Source organism: Rhodnius prolixus, unplaced genomic scaffold (assembly GCF_049639745.1).
Source record: "Rhodnius prolixus isolate KJV_2025 unplaced genomic scaffold, Rpr scaffold_10, whole genome shotgun sequence".
In the NCBI taxonomy this organism is placed as follows: Eukaryota; Metazoa; Arthropoda; class Insecta; order Hemiptera; family Reduviidae; genus Rhodnius; species Rhodnius prolixus.
The window spans coordinates 10839613-10861849 of record NW_027411615.1 but is presented as its reverse complement, the minus strand read 5'-3'; the positions used below and the strand labels follow the sequence as shown (position 1 = coordinate 10861849).

The 22237-nt window shown below is 32.4% G+C and overlaps 2 protein-coding genes across 5 annotated transcripts in view; one reads left to right on the top strand and one right to left on the bottom strand.

The window, feature by feature from the left end:
• Positions 1-22237, bottom strand: part of LOC141456979 (uncharacterized) — a 300169-nt gene that overhangs the window by 268095 nt on the left and 9837 nt on the right. The window lies entirely within an intron of this gene.
• On the top strand, positions 8201-20059 carry LOC141456756 (uncharacterized). Of its 2 annotated transcripts, none has more exons than XM_074133017.1 (2): positions 8201-9516; positions 19590-20059. In XM_074133017.1, the coding sequence occupies exons 1-2, from the start codon at positions 9366-9368 to the stop codon at positions 19649-19651; spliced, it is 213 nt and encodes a 70-aa protein (XP_073989118.1). In that variant the 5' UTR covers positions 8201-9365; the 3' UTR covers positions 19652-20059. The 2 variants fall into 2 exon arrangements, with proteins under 2 accessions (XP_073989118.1, XP_073989117.1); XM_074133016.1 differs by lacking the exon at positions 19590-20059 and adding an exon at positions 10393-10757.

Here is a 22237-nt window from a genome sequence, read left to right as displayed (position 1 = left end):
GTTTATAATTGAGAAAAACAAAGTGTACGAGAGAACAAAATTTCATACGAATACGTGGTTCACAGTGGGAGATATAGAACGGCCATAATTTTACAGAATTTCATGACCCAAAAAAATTTCAACCCTTTATATCTTCTACATTTATAGATCTGTGCACAAAATAACTATAGTTTATAATTGAGAAAAACAAAGTGTACAAGGGAACAATATTTTATACGAATATCTGGTTCACAGTGGGAGATATAGAACGGCCATCATTTTACAGAATTTCATGACCCAAAAAAATTTCAACCCTTTATATCTTCTACATTTATAGATCTGTGCACAAAATAACTACAGTTTATAATTGAGAAAAACAAAGTGTACAAGAGAACAAAATTTCATACGAATACGTGGTTCACAGTGGGAGATATAGAACGGCCATAATTTTACAGAATTTCATGACCCAAAAAATTTTCATCCCTTTATATCTTCTACATTTATAGATCTGTGCACAAAATAACTATAGTTTATATTTGAGAAAAACAAAGTGTACAAGAGAACAAAATTCCATACCAATACGTGGTTGACAGTGGGAGATATAGAACGGCCATAATTTTACAGAATTTCATGACCCAAAAAAATTTCAACCCTTTATATCTTCTACATTTATAGATCTGTGCACAAAATAACTATAGTTTATAATTGAGAAAAACAAAGTGTACAAGAGAACAAAATTTCATACGAATACGTGGTTCACAGTGGGAGATATAGAACGGCCATAATTTTACAAAATTTCATGACCCAAAAAATTTTCATCCCTTTATATCTTCAACCTTTTTAGATCTATGCACAAAATAACTATAGTTTATAATTGAGAAAAACAAAGTGTACAAGAGTACAAAATTTCATACGAATACGTGGTTCACAGTGGGAGATATAGAACGGCCATAATTTTACAGAATTTCATGACCCAAAAAAATTTCAACCCTTTATATCTTCTACATTTATAGATCTGTGCACAAAATAACTATAGTTTATAATTGAGAAAAACAAAGTGTACAAGGGAACAATATTTTATACGAATATCTGGTTCACAGTGGGAGATATAGAACGGCCATAATTTTACAGAATTTCATGACCCAAAAAAATTTCAACCCTTTATATCTTCTACATTTATAGATCTGTGCACAAAATAACTATAGTTTATAATTGAGAAAAACAAAGTGTACAAGAGAACAAAATTTCATACGAATACGTGGTTCACAGTGGGAAATATAGAACGGCCATAATTTTACAGAATTTCATGACCCAAAAAATTTTCATCCCTTTATATCTTCTACATTTATAGATCTGTGCACAAAATAACTATAGTTTATATTTGAGAAAAACAAAGTGTACAAGAGAACAAAATTTCATACGAATACGTGGTTCACAGAGGGAGATATAGAACGGCAATAATTTTACAAAATTTCATGACCCAAAAAATTTTCATCCCTTTATATCTTCAACCTTTTTAGATCTATGCACAAAATAACTATAGTTTATAATTGAGAAAAACAAAGTGTACAAGAGTACAAAATTTCATACGAATACGTGGTTCACAGTGGGAGATATAGAACGGCCATAATTTTACAGAATTTCATGACCCAAAAAAATTTCAACCCTTTATATCTTCTACATTTATAAATCTGTGCACAAAATAACTATAGTTTATAATTGAGAAAAACAAAGTGTACAAGAGTACAAAATTTCATACGAATACGTGGTTCACAGTGGGAGATATAGAACGGCCATAATTTTACAGAATTTCATGACCCAAAAAAATTTCAACCCTTTATATCTTCTACATTTATAGATCTGAGCACAAAATAACTATAGTTTATAATTGAGAAAAACAAAGTGTACAAGAGAACAAAATTTCATACGAATACGTGGTTCACAGTGGGAGATATAGAACGGCCATAATTTTACAGAATTTCATGACCCAAAAAAATGTCAACCCTTTATATCTTCTACATTTATAGATCTGTGCAAAAAATAACTATAGTTTATAATTGAGAAAAACAAAGTGTACAAGAGAACAAAATTCCATACCAATACGTGGTTCACAGTGAGAGATATAGAACGGCCATAATTTTACAGAATTTCATGACCCAAAAAAATTTCAACCCTTTATATCTTCTACATTTATAGATCTGAGCACAAAATAACTATAGTTTATAATTGAGAAAAACAATGTGTACAAGAGAACAAAATTTCATACGAATACGTGGTTCACAGTGGGAGATATAGAACGGCCATAATTTTACAGAATTTCATGACCCAAAAAAATTTCAACCCTTTATATCTTCTACATTTATAGATCTATGCACAAAATAACTATAGTTTATATTTGAGAAAAACAAAGTGTACAAGAGAACAAAATTCCATACCAATACGTGGTTGACAGTGGGAGATATAGAACGGCCATAATTTTACAGAATTTCATGACCCAAAAAAATTTCAACCCTTTATATCTCCTACATTTATAGATCTGTGCACAAAATAACTATAGTTTATAATTGAGAAAAACAAAGTGTACAAGAGAACAAAATTTCATACGAATACGTGGTACACAGTGGGAGATATAGAACGGCCATAATTTTACAGAATTTCATGACCCAAAAAAATTTCAACCCTTTATATCTTCTACATTTATAGATCTGAGCACAAAATAACTATAGTTTATAATTGAGAAAAACAATGTGTACAAGAGAACAAAATTTCATACGAATACGTGGTTCACAGTGGGAGATATAGAACGGCCATAATTTTACAGAATTTCATGACCCAAAAAAATTTCAACCCTTTATATCTTCTACATTTATAGATCTATGCACAAAATAACTATAGTTTATAATTGAGAAAAACAAAGTGTACATGAGAACAAAATTTCATACGAATACGTGGTTCACAGTGCGAGATATAGAACGGCCATAATTTTACAGAATTTCATGACCCAAAAAAATTTCAACCCTTTATATCTTCTACATTTATAGATCTGTGCACAAAATAACTATAGTTTATAATTGAGAAAAACAAAGTGTACGAGAGAACAAAATTTCATACGAATACGTGGTTCACAGTGGGAGATATAGAACGGCCATAATTTTACAGAATTTCATGACCCAAAAAAATTTCAACCCTTTATATCTTCTACATTTATAGATCTGTGCACAAAATAACTATAGTTTATAATTGAGAAAAACAAAGTGTACAAGGGAACAATATTTTATACGAATATCTGGTTCACAGTGGGAGATATAGAACGGCCATAATTTTACAGAATTTCATGACCCAAAAAAATTTCAACCCTTTATATCTTCTACATTTATAGATCTGTGCACAAAATAACTATAGTTTATAATTGAGAAAAACAAAGTGTACAAGAGAACAAAATTTCATACGAATACGTGGTTCACAGTGGGAGATATAGAACGGCCATAATTTTACAGAATTTCATGACCCAAAAAATTTTCATCCCTTTATATCTTCTACATTTATAGATCTGTGCACAAAATAACTATAGTTTATATTTGAGAAAAACAAAGTGTACAAGAGAACAAAATTCCATACCAATACGTGGTTGACAGTGGGAGATATAGAACGGCCATAATTTTACAGAATTTCATGACCCAAAAAAATTTCAACCTTTTATATCTTCTACATTTATAGATCTGTGCACAAAATAACTATAGTTTATAATTGAGAAAAACAAAGTGTACAAGAGAACAAAATTTCATACGAATACGTGGTTCACAGTGGGAGATATAGAACGGCCATAATTTTACAGAATTTCATGACCCAAAAAATTTTCATCCCTTTATATCTTCTACATTTATAGATCTGTGCACAAAATAACTATAGTTTATATTTGAGAAAAACAAAGTGTACAAGAGAACAAAATTCCATACCAATACGTGGTTGACAGTGGGAGATATAGAACGGCCATAATTTTACAGAATTTCATGACCCAAAAAAATTTCAACCCTTTATATCTTCTACATTTATAGATCTGTGCACAAAATAACTATAGTTTATAATTGAGAAAAACAAAGTGTACAAGAGAACAAAATTTCATACGAATACGTGGTTCACAGTGGGAGATATAGAACGGCCATAATTTTACAGAATTTCATGACCCAAAAAAATTTCAACCCTTTATATCTTCTACATTTATAGATCTGTGCACAAAATAACTATAGTTTATAATTGAGAAAAACAAAGTGTACAAGGGAACAATATTTTATACGAATATCTGGTTCACAGTGGGAGATATAGAACGGCCATAATTTTACAGAATTTCATGACCCAAAAAAATTTCAACCCTTTATATCTTCTACATTTATAGATCTGTGCACAAAATAACTATAGTTTATAATTGAGAAAAACAAAGTGTACAAGAGAACAAAATTTCATACGAATACGTGGTTCACAGTGGGAAATATAGAACGGCCATAATTTTACAGAATTTCATGACCCAAAAAAATTTCAACCCTTTATATCTTCTACATTTATAAATCTGTGCACAAAATAACTATAGTTTATAATTGAGAAAAACAAAGTGTACAAGAGTACAAAATTTCATACGAATACGTGGTTCACAGTGGGAGATATAGAACGGCCATAATTTTACAGAATTTCATGACCCAAAAAAATTTCAACCCTTTATATCTTCTACATTTATAGATCTGTGCACAAAATAACTATAGTTTATAATTGAGAAAAACAAAGTGTACAAGAGAACAAAATTCCATACCAATACGTGGTTCACAGTGAGAGATATAGAACGGCCATAATTTTACAGAATTTAATGACCCAAAAAAATTTCAACCCTTTATATCTTCTACATTTATAGATCTGTGCACAAAATAACTATAGTTTATAATTGAGAAAAACAAAGTGTACAAGAGAACAAAATTTCATACGAATACGTGGTTCACAGTGGGAGATATAGAACGGCCATAACTTTACAGAATTTCATGACCCAAAAAAATTTCAACCCTTTATATCTTCCACATTTATAGATCTGTGCACAAAATAACTATAGTTTATAATTGAGAAAAACAAAGTGTACAAGAGAACAAAATTTCATACGAATACGTGGTTCGCAGTGGGAGATATAGAACGGCCATAATTTTACAGAATTTCATGACCCAAAAAATTTTCATCCCTTTATATCTTCAACCTTTTTAGATCTATGCACAAAATAACTATAGTTTATAATTGAGAAAAACAAAGTGTACAAGAGAACAAAATTTCATACGAATACGTGGTTCACAGTGGGAGATATAGAACGGCCATAATTTTACAGAATTTCATGACCCAAAAAATTTTCATCCCTTTATATCTTCTACATTTATAGATCTGTGCACAAAATAACTATAGTTTATATTTGAGAAAAACAAAGTGTACAAGAGAACAAAATTCCATACCAATACGTGGTTGACCGTGGGAGATATAGAACGGCCATAATTTTACAGAATTTCATGACCCAAAAAAATTTCAACCCTTTATATCTTCTACATTTATAGATCTGTGCACAAAATAACTATAGTTTATAATTGAGAAAAACAAAGTGTACAAGAGAACAAAATTTCATACGAATACGTGGTTCACAGTGGGAGATATAGAACGGCCATAATTTTACAGAATTTCATGACCCAAAAAAATTTCAACCCTTTATATCTTCTACATTTATAGATCTGTGCACAAAATAACTATAGTTTATAATTGAGAAAAACAAAGTGTACAAGAGAACAAAATTTCATACGAATACGTGGTTCACAGTGGGAGATATAGAACGGCTATAATTTTACAGAATTTCATGACCCAAAAAAATTTCAACCCTTTATATCTTCTACATTTATAGATCTGTGCACAAAATAACTATAGTTTATAATTTAGAAAAACAAAGTGTACAAGGGAACAAAATTTCATACGAATACGTGGTTCACAGTGGGAGATATAGAACGGCCATAATTTTACAGAATTTCATGACCCAAAAAAATTTCAACCCTTTATATCTTCTACATTTATAGATCTGTGCACAAAATAACTATGGTTTATAATTGAGAAAAACAAGGTGTATAAGAGAAAAAAATTCCATATCAATACGTGGTTCACCGTGAGAGATAAAGAACGGCCATAATTTTACAGAATTTCTTTACTCAAAAAATTTTCAGCCCTTTATATCTGTGGTTCTTAACCTTTTCATAGACGAGGAACACAATTATATATTCATATTGTTCTCGTGGAACACTAACATTATATAATTTGAAATTCGGTATTTAGCAAGAAGTTAATATTAAATTCAAATTTAAAAAAAAGGAACAATTTTTTGTTTTCGTATCTTTCCTAAGTTTCTAAATTTCAATACATTTAAAATTGAAATTTCGCGGAACACTTGGACCATATCCGCGGAACACCAGTGTTAAGAACCACTGCGAGAATCGTACTACAATATATCTTAACTTTGCGGTCTAAGGCGCCTAGAAACTAAAAGTAACTAAAACTAAATTAACTAATAAACAAGTCTGAATGTGAACACAACATAATTCTACAATTATAATTGTATTAATCTTCTGAAGTTTCATCTTTAAGTCTTTATCTAAATCAACATATGATTCTTGTTTTAGAATCGGAAGCGACAATTTTATATTAAAGTTTGAGCTAACCGGGACTTTTCAAACATACAAAATACTGTCTGCGCATCTCCATATTTACGGGACATTAGAACTTTCTATAAGTAAAAGTTAAAATACATCACAAAAGTTACGAGCTAGAGAACTGATCGTTTTACTTAAATAACTCAAGCGTTCAACGACGTGATGTAAAGCTGCAGTTAGTTTGAAAAAAAAGTAGAAGCTTTTATTTTGTGCAATAATAACTAAAATATAATTACTTTATTTTAATAAAAAATAAAGTAATTTACATATTAAAGATAAAAAAGTGAAATTATAGTTATTATAGTGTTCTGCTAACGTTTTCATTTCAATGAATACCCAAGGCTAATAAAAAATAAAGTTCAAAATAACCAATAAATGTGTTAAAAACTGATCATTACCATTAAAGTGCAAATTTATCCAATAATTATGTAAATTGGTTGGCTGATCTTAAGATTAGGCACCTAGAGGCGTGGCCTAATTTTTGAGTATTTGTGATTGTTACCATGTGAACTGTCACATTTAATTTATAGAAATATACAACTTTTTTTTAATCTAGTAAACTTACATATGATATTAAATTTTGGAGATGTTCACTTTTTTCTAGAGTAGTTTTTGTTCTAAGGAGCATATGTGTACGTACAAGTAATTGGAATCGTGATATTGTGCTGCGTATAGCTTCCGCCATTGAGCCTTAGTTTTGCTGTCCTCTTTTTGTCGTAACCTTATTTGTGATGTGTTCCGCAAAAAGGGCAAGTGAAGGACCGTCTCTCTGGCCAGTTTGACTCGTTACTTAGCAGAATACATGTGGTAAAGAAGTCATTCTTCCAGTGGCGACCTTATGAGAGAGCATTTCTGAAGGATTTCTGGGCCAAAATGTGCAAACCTTGTGATAGAAACTGCGGTAAATCTTTAGAATAGCTCCCCAGAGGCGTGGCCTAATTCGAAGTGATTCTGATTCGCTGTTACTATAGAACCCGCCATATTCAAATATAAATAGAAAACTATTTCTTTATTTTATATTTACACTTAAATCTGGCGGGTTATATGGTAACAGCGAATCAGAATCACTTCGAATTATTTATTTAAGATTGAAAATTCTATTTAAACACCCCCTGATTTATTTATTTCTTAATGGGGGGCTTCGCCCCCACACCCCCTGATTTATTTATTTCTTAATGGGGGGCTTCGCCCCCACACCCCTGATTTATTTATTTCTTAATGGGGGGCTTCGCCCCCACACCCCCTCCTAACCTACCTAATCACCCTCAATTTTTTAATTTGTGTCACAAGATTCATTACAATAATTACAAAGAACAACACAAAAGAAACTTACCTTATTCTGTGGAGTCCTTTTCCTGAGGAGGGTGCAAAACTGCAAATTTAAAACGCTCATACTCATAAAGTTACAAAAAAAAGGCACCTCAAGTCACAAACAGGGCACTCGCGGGAACTATTAATACATTAAAAAGGAGGCAGTTACTATGCAGTAAGTGTACTGCGCATGCGCGCGAAACATAAGAGTTACGAAATTCGCACAATCCGAAACAGTTCATTGGCGGGAAGTAGTTTAAAATCTCACCGGTAGGTACGCTGTACTTCCCACACCCTAAAAATAAACAGGCCACACCTCCGGGTACCTATTCTTTAGATTAGCCCACAACCTGTATACATATAACATACATCAAGTAAATGTGTTCATCAATTTGTTAGGCACAGATTGTAGGCTGAACCCGAGGATCCTGCGCCACAATCGGGAAGGCATGCTGAGAGGGGCCAGCCAATGCTGGAACTCTCTAGGGGTTGGAAGGAAGTTTACGAAATAGGTAAAAGGTCACGGGGTCAACGTCGTTTCAGGCGTCGTGAAGGACTGTCGGGATGGGTTGTTGTGGATAAGGCTTGTGCTGTGGGATTAGGATGTATGGTTAGGCTATTATGGAAATTAAGGAAGCGAGAATGGATTAGTTCATTGACAAAAGGGATATTGAGGTCTGTGTGGAGGGTTAAATTGGGTACATAATAAGGAGCGTTGACGATATGCCGAAGGACTGGATTAGATTGAAAGGATTGGATCTAACCAATAACTTAAAAAAAGCTTTAGTTGATAACATTTTGCAACAACAAAAAAATTTAGAACCGAAAATAAGACTAAAACTTATTGAATTTGCAGAAGTAAAATTGAATAAAGATTCTCTCAATGGAAAGCACTTTATTAAACCAAAATAATCACTTATTGCAATTGTCGCATATTAACCACATAGTAAATACCATAGGATCTGTGCTCATCTATTGTTGTTTAACTACATCCAATTTGTTGCTTCTTTTACATTTTGTTTTCTTTGTCTGTTTTGTGAATTGATTAATGGCTTACACTTTGGATTTTCAATCGTAATTCAGTCTTCATAACATACTCATACTTCTTTTGACAGAACTTGTAAGCTAATATCTTAAATTTCCAGTATTAAAAATAAAAAATCATGGAATTCAAATTGGTCCAAATGTTAAAACAAGGATAGAATTAAGAAATTATTTGTTATAAGCAAGAGACTATAAAATATTTAATGTTAGTAACTAAAATATTAACATGTGATAAAACTTAAAATTTTGAAACATTTTATTCACTAAACATTTTGAAATATTTTGAGTATATTTTAGGGAAAAAATTAAACTATAATAAATATGGAAGCAATTTGTACAAAATTAAAGAAAAATCACGAATGGAAAGCGTTTTTAGTTAAAGCGAAAAAGGATTTTCTCGAAAGAATGAACGCAACTGAACACCATAAAGCTACGATCAATGATTTTTACTACATAAAAACTATTGGTAAAGGTAAATTTGGCAGAGTGATGTTATTTAATAGTAAAGTAACGGGCACTCCATTTGCTATCAAAGTAATAATACACAAATTTACAAATAAGAATTACAACGCCATTTATAATGAAAGGGAAATCTTAAGGTCTATCCATTTTCCATTTACAATACACCTAGAATCATATTTTTATCACCATAAACATTTATACCTCGTACTGCCATTCGTTGAATGTGGCGATCTATTTAAATATTTAAAAAAAAAGAACCAATTTCAAGAATCAATAGCTAAATTTTATGCTGGCCAAATATTATTAGCTTTAGAATATCTACATTATCTAGATATAGTGTACAGAGATTTAAAACCAGAGAATATATTGCTGGACAATCAAGGCTATATTAGATTAAGTGATTTTGGCTTATGTAAAAGAATTAAAAATCGTACATATACATTTTGTGGGACTCCTGAATACATAGCACCAGAAATAATAGCCAGTAAAGGATATGGGAAATCTGTGGATTATTGGTCGTACGGTGTATTATTATATGAACTGGTTTCCGGTGTTTCACCTTTTTGCTGTCTTAATGAAATGGAATTGTTTGAACGTATAATGACAGGATCTTACATACTTAAAAGTTATTTTAGCAATGATTTAAAAGATTTATTACATAATTTACTACAAACAGATGTTTCTCTAAGATATGGTAATCTAATCCGTGGTGTAGAAGATATTAAGGATCACAACTGGTTTAAACAGATCTACTGGTTAGCCTTGTTTAATAAAGATATCACACCACCAATCATTCCTTGTAAAGATCTACCATAAAAGTCTTCTGTAATTAAATTAATAAGTATTATATGTATATGATTTTATTTATTAATTTTTGAATCCATAGGCCATGCAAACGAGTTTAGTTTAGTTAAGGAGGTAGAAGTAACAATTTCTACTTCGAGACAAAAACCCAGTGATGAAATAGAAATAAGTAGAAAGTAAAAAAGTTAGCAAAAGTGCTTAAATTACCTCTTCAACCTTTCTTTATATAATTAATGACCTATTCAGAGTGTCAAAGCGCAAAAAAGAAAAAAGCAAAGTCTTTATTAAAATAGAAATTGAGTGGGAAGCCAGAGTGAATAACACAGAAATGTTTTTTTTAAAAAAAAGAAGTTATATGTTCTCAGGCCATGCTACCAACCTAAATTAAAAAACCAATTTAGTTACATTTTGGAGTTTTCTGTTATTTATTTGGTGAATTAAAAGTTTGATACAGATTTATTTCTTAATCTAAAAAAAATAACGCCAACTTCACAATTATCAGCCATTTATAGAATTCTTTTAATTACAACGTCATCTATAATTTATTTATTTACTGATAAGGCGAGTAAATCGCGTCAAAAAATGAAAATAAAATCTTTTCTGTATCTGATGAACTCAACGTAAATTATCCAAAGCAGCCATATTAATAATATAGATAATTGATCCAAACTAAGTTAGAATTTAGTACTTTCAATTCTGATAAAGATCAGGCAAAATTTTGCATTATTTAACATTGTGAATGCCTCATGACAGTAATTTAAGTAAATGATATAATTTTTTATTAATTTGGTAACACGATTATTATTCATTGGCTAAACTGCATGGACAATAACATTCATTGAAATGCAATACAATTCGCATTCGTTTTTCGCAGTTAATAACTGTATCAATAACTGAATCTTAAATTAATGACTTTATCAGAAAAGGAAGGGTCATCATACATTTTCAAGCACACGTTGTAATGGCGATTGCAAAAATTACAAAAAGTGATCATTTAAAAAATGGAAAGGTAAACAGTGGTGTGATAATATTAACCATGGCAGAAAGCGTGATAATATATATACAGGGTGTTCAGCATAAGACTACGGTAACTTCGGGAGGCGATTCTGGGCATCATTTGCAACAAAAAATTCCATATAAACTATGGCTCGATTCGGCTCCGTTTTGTAGATATTTTTAATTTTAGTTTTTTCAAGGTGTTACTACGTTTTAGCAAAAAGTTGTCTATATTTCTCAAACTATTAATGCTACAGCTATTTTAATAAGCTCATTAGAAAGAAGGTTAAATTTCCTTTTAAATAAGCTAATTTATATTCCAAAATAATAATATTAAGTATTTTCCTTTGTGGCCCAAACATAAGAAATAGCAAGTTTCTAATTTATTCCAAAAACTTTGACTTCATTATATGATGCTAAATATGATGCTAAATGAGTGTTAGGTACCAATTTCAAAAGAAAGGATTTTCGTTTAACGAGTTTAAATCTGTTTGTTATTCTTTAGTTAATTAAAGAAATATGCCAAATAATGTGAACAAATCACAGATTTTCTTGAACTACTCAATAAACTTTTGGAATTAACAGGTTGTGAAGAGCTAATGAATAAACCGAGAATTTACTTATCGCTCTAATCTCTAAGTTAAAAACTGACATGTTTTATTCTAATACAGCTTATAAAAACAAATAAATACAACAAGCAGAAAAGATAGTTTAAAGTCTACATTTTCATTAGATATTTAGTTGTCATTTTGCTATCATTATGCCAACGTATTCGAATATTGAATATCGCGATATGTTATACATCTACGGTTTCGTAGATTGGAGTACCTAGTGGAAAAGCTAGGCGGGAATATTCTAGATGTTTTCCTGATAGGGTGTACCGAACGCTTATTAAATTACACGTTTGCAAAAAATCGCACTGGATTTGATGATTCTGATCAGTTATATTCTTATGGTAGGTGAATTCCTTTCATAATGCTGACGCTGTTTTGAGGCCTACTTTTTTGCAATTAATCACATATTTCTGCATCAATTTTTAACATAACCCCAATTATTGTATACCGTTCGAAAGGTGATCGTATGTAGATGTTTTTCCTGAATAGTGCACGGTTTTTTCATATAAAATGTTTTTAAGAAAAATGAAGTCAAAGTTTTTGGAAAAAAATTAGAAACGCTATTTCTTATGTTTGGGCCACAAAGGAAAATACTTAATATTATTATTTTGGAATATAAATTAGCTTATTTAAAAGGAAATTTAACCTTCTTTCTAATGAGCTTATTAAAATAGCTGTAGCATTAATAGTTTGAGAAATATAGACAACTTTTTGCTAAAACGTAGTAACACCTTGAAAAAACTAAAATTAAAAATATCTACTAAACGGAGCCGAATCGAGCCATAGTTTATATGGAATTTTTTGTTGCAAATGATGCCCAGAATCGCCTCCCGAAGTTACCGTAGTCTTATGCTGAACACCCTGTATATTACACACAGTAAAATAAATTTGCTCAATTAAAGTAATTAATGACACAGTACCTGCTGCTTAATATAAAAGTTCTACTAGAAATAATTGCTTAATTAATTACGTTATGTTTAAAATTAAGTAAACATTTAAAATGTTCGATATATTAGAAAGTGGGTATACACGATGAGTGGGTAAATTCATTTTTTGGAATACTCTTGAACTCTTGAGCACTTTTCAAAGAATTTTTTAGTGTTCAGGAATCGATTTCCAATTACTTACACAACTTTAAAATTCCAAAATTCTTGTATGTTATAAAGGAGTGTTAAGTGAGTTACTAAATTTCTTAATTTTCAAAGATATTCCTGCAATTGGGACTGAAATTTTTTGTTTTTTATAGTAACTCTTACTGCTTTTTCTAATCTTTTGTATGAGTATTACAGATATGTAGATATACAACTTTTATTATAACTGTCTGCTAGGGCAGTTGTATAAGGGTTGATCGTCAAAAACTGCACGGAAAAGAGTAACGTTGAAGAACACCAAACTGACAATTTTTTTCTCTTTTTCTATAAAAGATAAAATTCCCAAATTTTCTTTAAAATATAGGGCAAATCCTCCTTTATAACTGTAATTTGTTCGCTTGTATTGGTAAAGCTTCTTTTTGGGGATATTAAGGATAGAAACGCAGCTGTTTGTTTCTCTAATAATCAGTTGGGCATTGCGAAGAGTAAGGCAAATGAACTGGCTGATTTACAGGGCAAAAGCAATCACCGCCCTCACAAGAGAATTGGGAATATTAGAGTCTCATCTTTGCTGTAAATGTGTAAAGAATTGCTCGGATTGGAGGCCTAGTTTCGAATGAGCACCTGATCACTGTGATCTGGACAAACACCTTAATAGAGTTATTGTTTCGCTCTGCCGGAATAAACGAGAAATGACAAAGTAACATCATAATTTGGCCACGCATTTAGAGATAATATCAGTTTTGGCTCATTTAGTCTACATGGCAAAATAATGTTGAGCTGCTTGGCACAGAATGCCTGAAATGCCGATGTCAAGCGAAGGATAATAATAATAATAATAAACATTCATTTGAATAATTTTCTAGTTTTTTAGTCCAATCTAAATAGTTCAGCAAGAAGTTCTAAATAAAACGAAAGGGGTTTACAAAAAAAATCTCTTTAAATGATGACCTGGCAAAATCAGATAGTGACGCAATATTTGTAAACATTACTAACCTCACTGTTTTCAACACACATCTTCAAAATCGTGAAGTCCTTTGAAGTAATCGTTTACATTGCCAAAAAAAACTGGTTTGTAGTAAATTTAAAATACATAATGTAAACGTTTATAAATAAAATAGCCTATTCTGGGTCAGCTGTTTAAACAGTGTTTCAATTTCTTAAATTTAAAAAAACAAACAAATCGTTGAATTACATCTTTTAGGTCACATTTTTATTTTTCGCACTTACGAGGGTCGTTTGAAAAGTCCGTGCAAAAATAAAAACTACTTAATTTTTTGGGGTAAACCTTTTTTATTTTACAACTTAGTCTCCTTTTAGGCTTATACACTTCGTCCAACGCTGCTCTAGTTTGTTGATCCCTTCCGAATAATAGGATTTGTCCAAGTCTGAAAAATAGCCATTCGTTTCTGCATTCACCTCCTCGTTTGAATAAAATCTTTTTCCCGCCAGCCATTTCTTCATATTGGGGAACAAATAGTAGTCCGAGGGAGCCAAGTCTGGAGAATAGGGGGGATGTGAAACGAGTTGGAACCCTATTTCCATTAATTTTGCGACCACAACTGCTGAGGTGTGAGCTGGTGCGTTGTTGTGATGGAAAAGGACTTTTTTGTGGCCCAATCGTGGGCGTTTTTCTTGCAGCTCGGTTTTCAAACGGTCCAATAACGATGAATAATATGCACCTGTAATAGTTTTACCCTTTTCCAGATAGTCGTTGAGGATTATTCCTTGCGAATCCCAAAGACAGTCGCCATAATCTTTCCGGCCGAAGGAACGGTCTTCGCCTTTTTTGGCGCAGATTCCCCCTTGGTAACCCATTGTTTAGATTGTTCTTTGGTCTCAGGAGTGTAGTGATGTATCCATGTTTCATCCACAGTGACGAAACGACGCTTAAAGTCCTGCGGATTCTTCTGGAACAGCTGCAAACCGTCCTTGCAACACTTCACACGATTTCGTTTTTGGTCAAGCGTGAGCAATCGCGGCACCCATCTTGCGGATAGCTTTGTCATGTCCAAATGTTGATGCAAAATATTATGTACCCATTCATTCGAGATGCCCACAGCACTAGCAATCTCACGCACCTTCACTCTTCTGTCATCCATCACCATATCATGGATTTTATCAATGATTTCTGGAGTAGTAACCTCAACAGGGCGTCCAGAACGTTCAGCGTCACTTGTGCCCATATGGCCACTCCGAAAATTTTGAAACCACTTATAAACTGTTCTAATCGAAGGTGCAGAGTCACCATAATGTTTATCAAGCTTCTCTTTAGTCTCCTGAGGCGTTTTGCCTTTCATAAAGTAGTGTTTAATCAACACACGAAATTCTTTTTCGTCCATTTTTTGAAAATCACTCGACTTCCTCGATTCAAATGAATGCCAAACACAAAGAAATAGACCGATCTGGCTGAAACTTGGTGTGTGTTCTTCCAAGAGATGCTACTAACTAAACATAACCTCGATACGCGCCAGTGGTGCTATCTCTCTGACTTTGCACGGACTTTTCAAACGACCCTCGTAAGCACAAGTTCTGAAATAGTTTTTAATCATAGATATCATCGTTGTAAAAAAAAAAAACACGAACAACTTGCAAGGTTATCTTCTTTAAATTTTAAAGTAACTAAAATGCAGTTGTACTGCATTAGAAGAGCTTTGGCATTAAGGGAAATGTATCAGAGGCCTTCCTTCATTTCTAAAATAAAGTTCATCAAATCACAAAGCGATAACTCTGATTGGACAGTTCTTGAGTAGACAAATGAGCTAACAGAAAATCGTTCAAGGCTCTCCAATCAAGCGTTTTCCTTGAAATTTCTGTTTTTCTCGAAATTGATTCTCATTACAAAAATGGACAATTCAATGGCATTATAATTGTATCATATTGGAGTTACAACCTTTTATTTGAGTAAGTAATAAGCTATGTTTAATTAAATAAGCTGCACTGATTTTCGAGAAAAGCGCAGAAAATTACTCCGGGAAATCGTTACTTCCGGTCACTTTATTTCCTTTCCCAAACCTTCATAGAATCGAATAACCGAATCATGCTAGAAAATGGTCTCAAAATATTCAGGTTATGTCTAAATGTTTGCAGTAAGCGCTCCAACATATGAAATTAATTAAGTTCAATGTAATTCATTGAAGCCGTTTTGGAGAAATTTGCAAAAAAAAATAAATAATAAATAATCATTTATGGTTGATAGATTTTGATGTAACTTTATTTGGCTCTTTGGTGGACCGAATCAAAGAATCAAATTCATACGAACTGTGAATTTCCTTCCACTTTTGAGTTATGCAAATACGGTTAGGCAGACCTATACGGTACATTGTTGACATCAGTTTTTTTGGGTCCAGGAGAGATCAAAAGGTATAGGGGAGAGGGGGGCACCTTTGAACAGTTTTAATTTCTCGCCAAATATTTAAAACATTTATGATTGGTAATTTTCTCCATATTTTGTGGCAGCCCTGCTGTATAATTGACAGAGTTTCTCTTCGTTTTCATTGTTTGTAAAGTCAGTATTGAGGAATGTTATATTTTGTAAGGTGGAAGTAAAATTTTTTGTTGCAACCTTGGAAGTGTATTGTGAAGATTGTAGCGGTCTAGGTGTAAGTATTGTTAGTCCATATTAACATTTCGAATTCGTTATTTTAAATTTAGTATTTACAAAAGTCTATTTGCTTGCAAAAAGTGTTGGATATTATATTTTCTCTTATGGAAGGAGAGGGGGCACATTTAAACATCACAGTTAAAATGTGCCGCCCTACCGACCTGCAAGTTTGTGACTTTTTTTTTTGGTTAATCGCAGAGAAGAGGAAAGTGGTCCGAACCTACATTAAGAAGCGCAACAAACCGAATATTTTGTTCAAACTTCCTAAACCCATCACACTTGGGGTACAACAGAGTTAAGGGTTTAAAAGAGAAAGTAATGTAGTAGTGAGAGAAATAACTGATAGAAGGTAGATTCAGAGTAAAGTAATATCATTTCTTTCTATTTTATATTGTGTTCAAAGCTACCCCACCAGTGGGGCAGATATTAACATTTGACACATTTTTAAATTAAAAAAATATAGATATGTATGTAAAGTACCAACTGTTTATTGATATAGATCTGTTAAGGAGACTTGGAAGTTGTAGAAAACAAAATAAAAAGGTTCAATAATACGATTCTGTGCACTCTGTGAACAGAAAATGTAAATTCTGTTCAATTGTGCCCCCCTCTCCACTACATCCAATCACAAAAACTTCACGTCAAAAAATTTCCACAATTGCTACACTTTACCCTTTACGAGAGAGGTAAGTATGAGTGAACAATCACCAGATTCCTTATTGCATTACTTAACTTCTTGGCCAATATTCTTAGAAACTAGACTTATTGTAATTCATTTAACTATGCTTAAAGTTATGTAAGGTTTTTGAAAGCTTCACTAAGATTTAGATGGCACTCCAAAGGGAAGCCTAACATCCTGGCTTCCTCTGGAAGCCAACTAACGTCTACTGGCTGGCTGTGAAAAGAATAAAACAGATTCTATTGTTATTCAAAAATTCATTAAGAAATTTGTTTTCCAAAACGGTTGGTCAAGTGGAAAACGAATAGCTCAGTCGACTTATTATTATAGCCAACATTTTAACTGTTGCATTTTTTTTCAAATTACGAATTTGAACATAACTCATGACTTAGAGTAAAATCAAATCCCACTGAAAGGTACTTTTTGAGAAAAACTAAACCACATGAAAAGCATGATTACAATACTTTTCCTTACTCGTAGTAAGAGAGAGTGATGCATCCCATAGAATTAATTATTAAATATAAACGGTAATCAAATCAAAATCAAAGTGATTTAATATTATAAGAGAGAATCAGTTTCTTGATTTTTCAGTTATCATTTATCACTGAATTATAATTAATAATATTGTACCTAGAATTGTAATCATTTCATAATAAGGATGTTACATCATATCTAACATAAAAATTACCTAATAATTCTTTGTTACAATAGTTATGAATAGATTTAGAATAACAAAATAGTAATATTAAAACTGTCCGGTAGGACAGTTGTATAAGGTTGTTCTTAACTAGTAAGAACTGTCAATAAGCTATCTTTTTTTTCGCTATTTTTATAGGCAAATTTACTTTGAAATTATTGGCTGTGGCCAAGAAACACCCTTTTATTTAAAACAGAAAATAGATTTTTCGTTTCAGACATCTCTGGTATCAGGAACTGGGAGAAGATAGTAATTGAAATAAAACAGAGGCTCCGAAACGTGGAACCAGCCAAACATTCAAACACCAGCCCTTAATACCCTGATCTGGTTGAATTACAAATATTTATTAGTTAAGGGCAAAGAACAGACTTTAAGGGACAAAGCAAGGTTCTCCAATTCTTTTACACTGTGAACCAAAAACTTTGCTTGCCTAAAACATTAAAGTTATAAGCTTAATAACATTAAATATGTAAACAAGTCCAAGTAGAGAAACACGCTCCTAAAATTACCAATAACGCCAGGATAGTAACATTGCTGGTTTCCTACCATACTTTAGCCCAGAAGAATGGTTACAGTCGAAACGGCTGGTTCATGTTTATCGATTATTCTCTCCTTTTCAAAGTCACTAAACAGCTTATAACGCAATCTTCTGGCATTTCTTGGCGTAGCAAATCTTCTTTACAAGACTCTAGGCAACAACTAATTAATTTTTTGTGAAAAACCTTCATTAAAAACTTAATTTGTTTGTTTACTATTATGATCACAATATTTTCTCTACCTTCTTTACTTCTTTAGTGTAAACTTTAGTTGGCACGTAGATTTGTAAAAAAAACTATTTGCAAAATTAATGACAGCTAAAATTATGACAAAAACTGGCCGGTTTAGTAAGAAATTGCATCTTTCTTTTCACATTTTATCCATAGAATTTACTTTCTGGGCTTCACTTCGAATTTTAATAAGGTTGCATGTATTGATAATTAATGATATTAATAAAGAATAAGGTGTGTAGGTGTGAGGGCTGACTTGTAAAGAGCCATCCACCCATCTACAGACACCCTTCACCCATCTAAAGTGCATAATAAAATGACAAAGTTGCTACTAATAGTCGACTCTATTGTAAAACATTCTGAACTCCTATTATTGTAAATATTTAGATAACATTTATTTTAATGACAATGCCTAGAGAAAATTTAACGGCAAACTTTTTGGTACATTTATAATATGAAGTTAAACTTCGCAAGGAAGAATGTGGCATCTGTTTTGAAATTTGTGTAAATTGATAGCAATTACTTTTAGTAACTGAAGTTTCACCCATTATCTTACTCATCTAAAACACTTTTGACAGTTATGCAACGTTAATTAAATAATAAATTTCAATTTTAACCCAGAAAAGTTAAAATACCAGAAAATCATTTATTAAATTCAAACTGTCTAAAGTAAAATAAACAACCCAGTAAAAGCTACATCAAAAACTTTTTGATTCGCTACAAATCTGTTTTTCTTTCTAAATGCAAAGATCTTGCAAAACTAAAAGATGTCAGTTATGTATGTAGATTACTATATATGGAAATGCTTATTGATTTTTACATTTATTTTAGAAAAAATATCAAAATATCAGGGAATTAGATGTAAGAAGTCTTCTTGGCTGAAACAACTGTAGGGGAGAAGCTGCCCACTGGCAATAGATCCGCTGCTAGAGTTATAGTCGGAGATGATCACCAAGCCAACAGTGTTTCAAACGAAATGGTGGACAATCTGGAATTGTTTTTAAGGCAAGAATTTTAAAATCTGAGTTAATAAAGATAGTTCAAAGATTCAAAGAATTCCGGCTATTAAGATTTAGATTCTGCAGAAACCTATGAGATCTTGAGGTCGTTAAGGAGGTTGTAACAATAGTGACGTAAAATGGAGAACTCTGTAATCTGATGAAGAATTTTTTATCGAAAGGACTGGACTTTTTTGTGGATTCAAAAGTGAAGAAAGGAGAAAAAGGAATTAAGTTTTGAAGAAAGAATGAATCCTTAAAACGATTTTATAGACTAATTTTAATAGGTCAATAAAGCGACGCTTTCCGTCTCGAATCCTTTATTATATATTTTTAACGTAAGACGTTTCTAATCACCTACTTCTCTTGTTTATGTTGGTATTAATTGTTATTATTATTATTTATTTATTTACAAAATAATGTTTGAATTATCATGTGACTGACTTTCTCAATCTTGTTTAAACAAACGTCATGTGTTAAGCAACATTACTTTATTTGTTTATGAGCCACCTATAACATAAAAATCTTAAATTTAAGCTGATTTGTAAGAGGAGTCAAAAAACGGTTAAATCCTACAGAAAAATTCAAAAAAACAAATGGTACGGTAGGCCGAAGTTGCTAAGAGTGTGGCTGGCAGATTCGTATTTCTAACTAGCAATGCGGTTGACAGCTTCTTTCAGACAACTCTAACTTCTCTTTGTTAAGCTGAGACTCATCACAAGATAAATTATATAATGGTATTAATTTCGCGTGTCTGACGGTGTTCAGTTTCAGCCCAGTTAAAGGTATTCCTCTTAACAGCATTAGTCTTAATGAATATTCTTTTACCGCAGTCTTAAATTGTTTCAGCATTAAAAATAATTTATAATCAGTGTACGAGGGTCGTTTGAAAAGTGCGTGCAAAAATAAAAACTACTTAATTTTTTGGGGTAAACCTTTTTTATTTTTCAACATAGTCTCCTTTTAGGCTTATACACTTCGTCCAACGCTGCTCTAGTTTGTTGATCCCTTCCGAATAATAGGATTTGTCCAAGTCTGAAAAATAGCCATTCGTTTCTGCATTCACCTCCTCGTTTGAATAAAATCTTTTTCCCGCCAGCCATTTCTTCATATTGGGGAACAAATAGTAGTCCGAGGGAGCCAAGTCTGGAGAATAGGGGGGATGTGAAACGAGTTGGAACCCTATTTCCATTAATTTTGCGACCACAACTGCTGAGGTGTGAGCTGGTGCGTTGTCGTGATGGAAAAGGACTTTTTTGTGGGCCAATCGTGAGCGTTTTTCTTGCAGCTCGGTTTTCAAACGGTCCAATAACGATGAATAATATGCACCTGTAATAGTTTTACCCTTTTCCAGATAGTCGATGAGGATTATTCCTTGCGAATCCCAAAAGACATTCGCCATAATCTTTCCGGCCGAAGGAACGGTCTTCGCCTTTTTTGGCGCAGATTCCCCCTTGGTAACCCATTGTTTAGATTGTTCTTTGGTCTCAGGAGTGTAGTGATGTATCCATGTTTCATCCACAGTGACGAAACGACGCTTAAAGTCCTGCGGATTCTTCTGGAACAGCTGCAAACCGTCCTTGCAACACTTCACACGATTTCGTTTTTGGTCAAGCGTGAGCAATCGCGGCACCCATCTTGCGGATAGCTTTGTCATGTCCAAATGTTGATGCAAAATATTATGTACCCGTTCATTCGAGATGCCCACAGCAGTAGCAATCTCACGCACCTTCACTCTTCTGTCATCCATCACCATATCATGGATTTTATCAATGATTTCTGGAGTAGTAACCACAACAGGGCGTCCAGAATGTTCAGCGTCCCTTGTGCCCATATGGCCACTCCGAAAATTTTGAAACCACTTATAAACTGTTCTAATCGAAGGTGCAGAGTCACCATAATGTTTATCAAGCTTCTCTTTAGTCTCCTGAGGCGTTTTGCCTTTCATAAAGTAGTGTTTAATCAACACACGAAATTCTTTTTCGTCCATTTTTTGAAAATCACTCGACTTCCTCGATTCAAACGAATGCCAAACACAAAGAAATAGACCGATCTGGCTGAAACTTGGTGTGTGTTCTTCCAAGAGATGCTACTAACTAAACATAACCTCGATACGCGCCAGTGGGTGCTATCTCTCTGACTTTGCACGGACTTTTCAAACGACCCTCGTATTATATAAAAGTCCATATTTCAGTCTAAATCCTTTTATTTATAAAGACGTTTCAGACCATCTTAGGTTCATGCTCAATTTTATTTGCAGTTAATTGTCAAATTTAACAATATTCTTAAAAATAAGATGTCCTAAATTTTCTTATCTTATTTTTCAAATTGTTTTCCAAGATCAAGTGGATCTTAAATTTTATTTTATTTGGATTGTCAGACCTCACCATTCCATTTTAAGATTCCATTTTAAAGTTCTTTTTGAAAAACAAAAATATCAAGATTTTAAAGACGTGAATAAAATAATAGGGGGAAAAAATA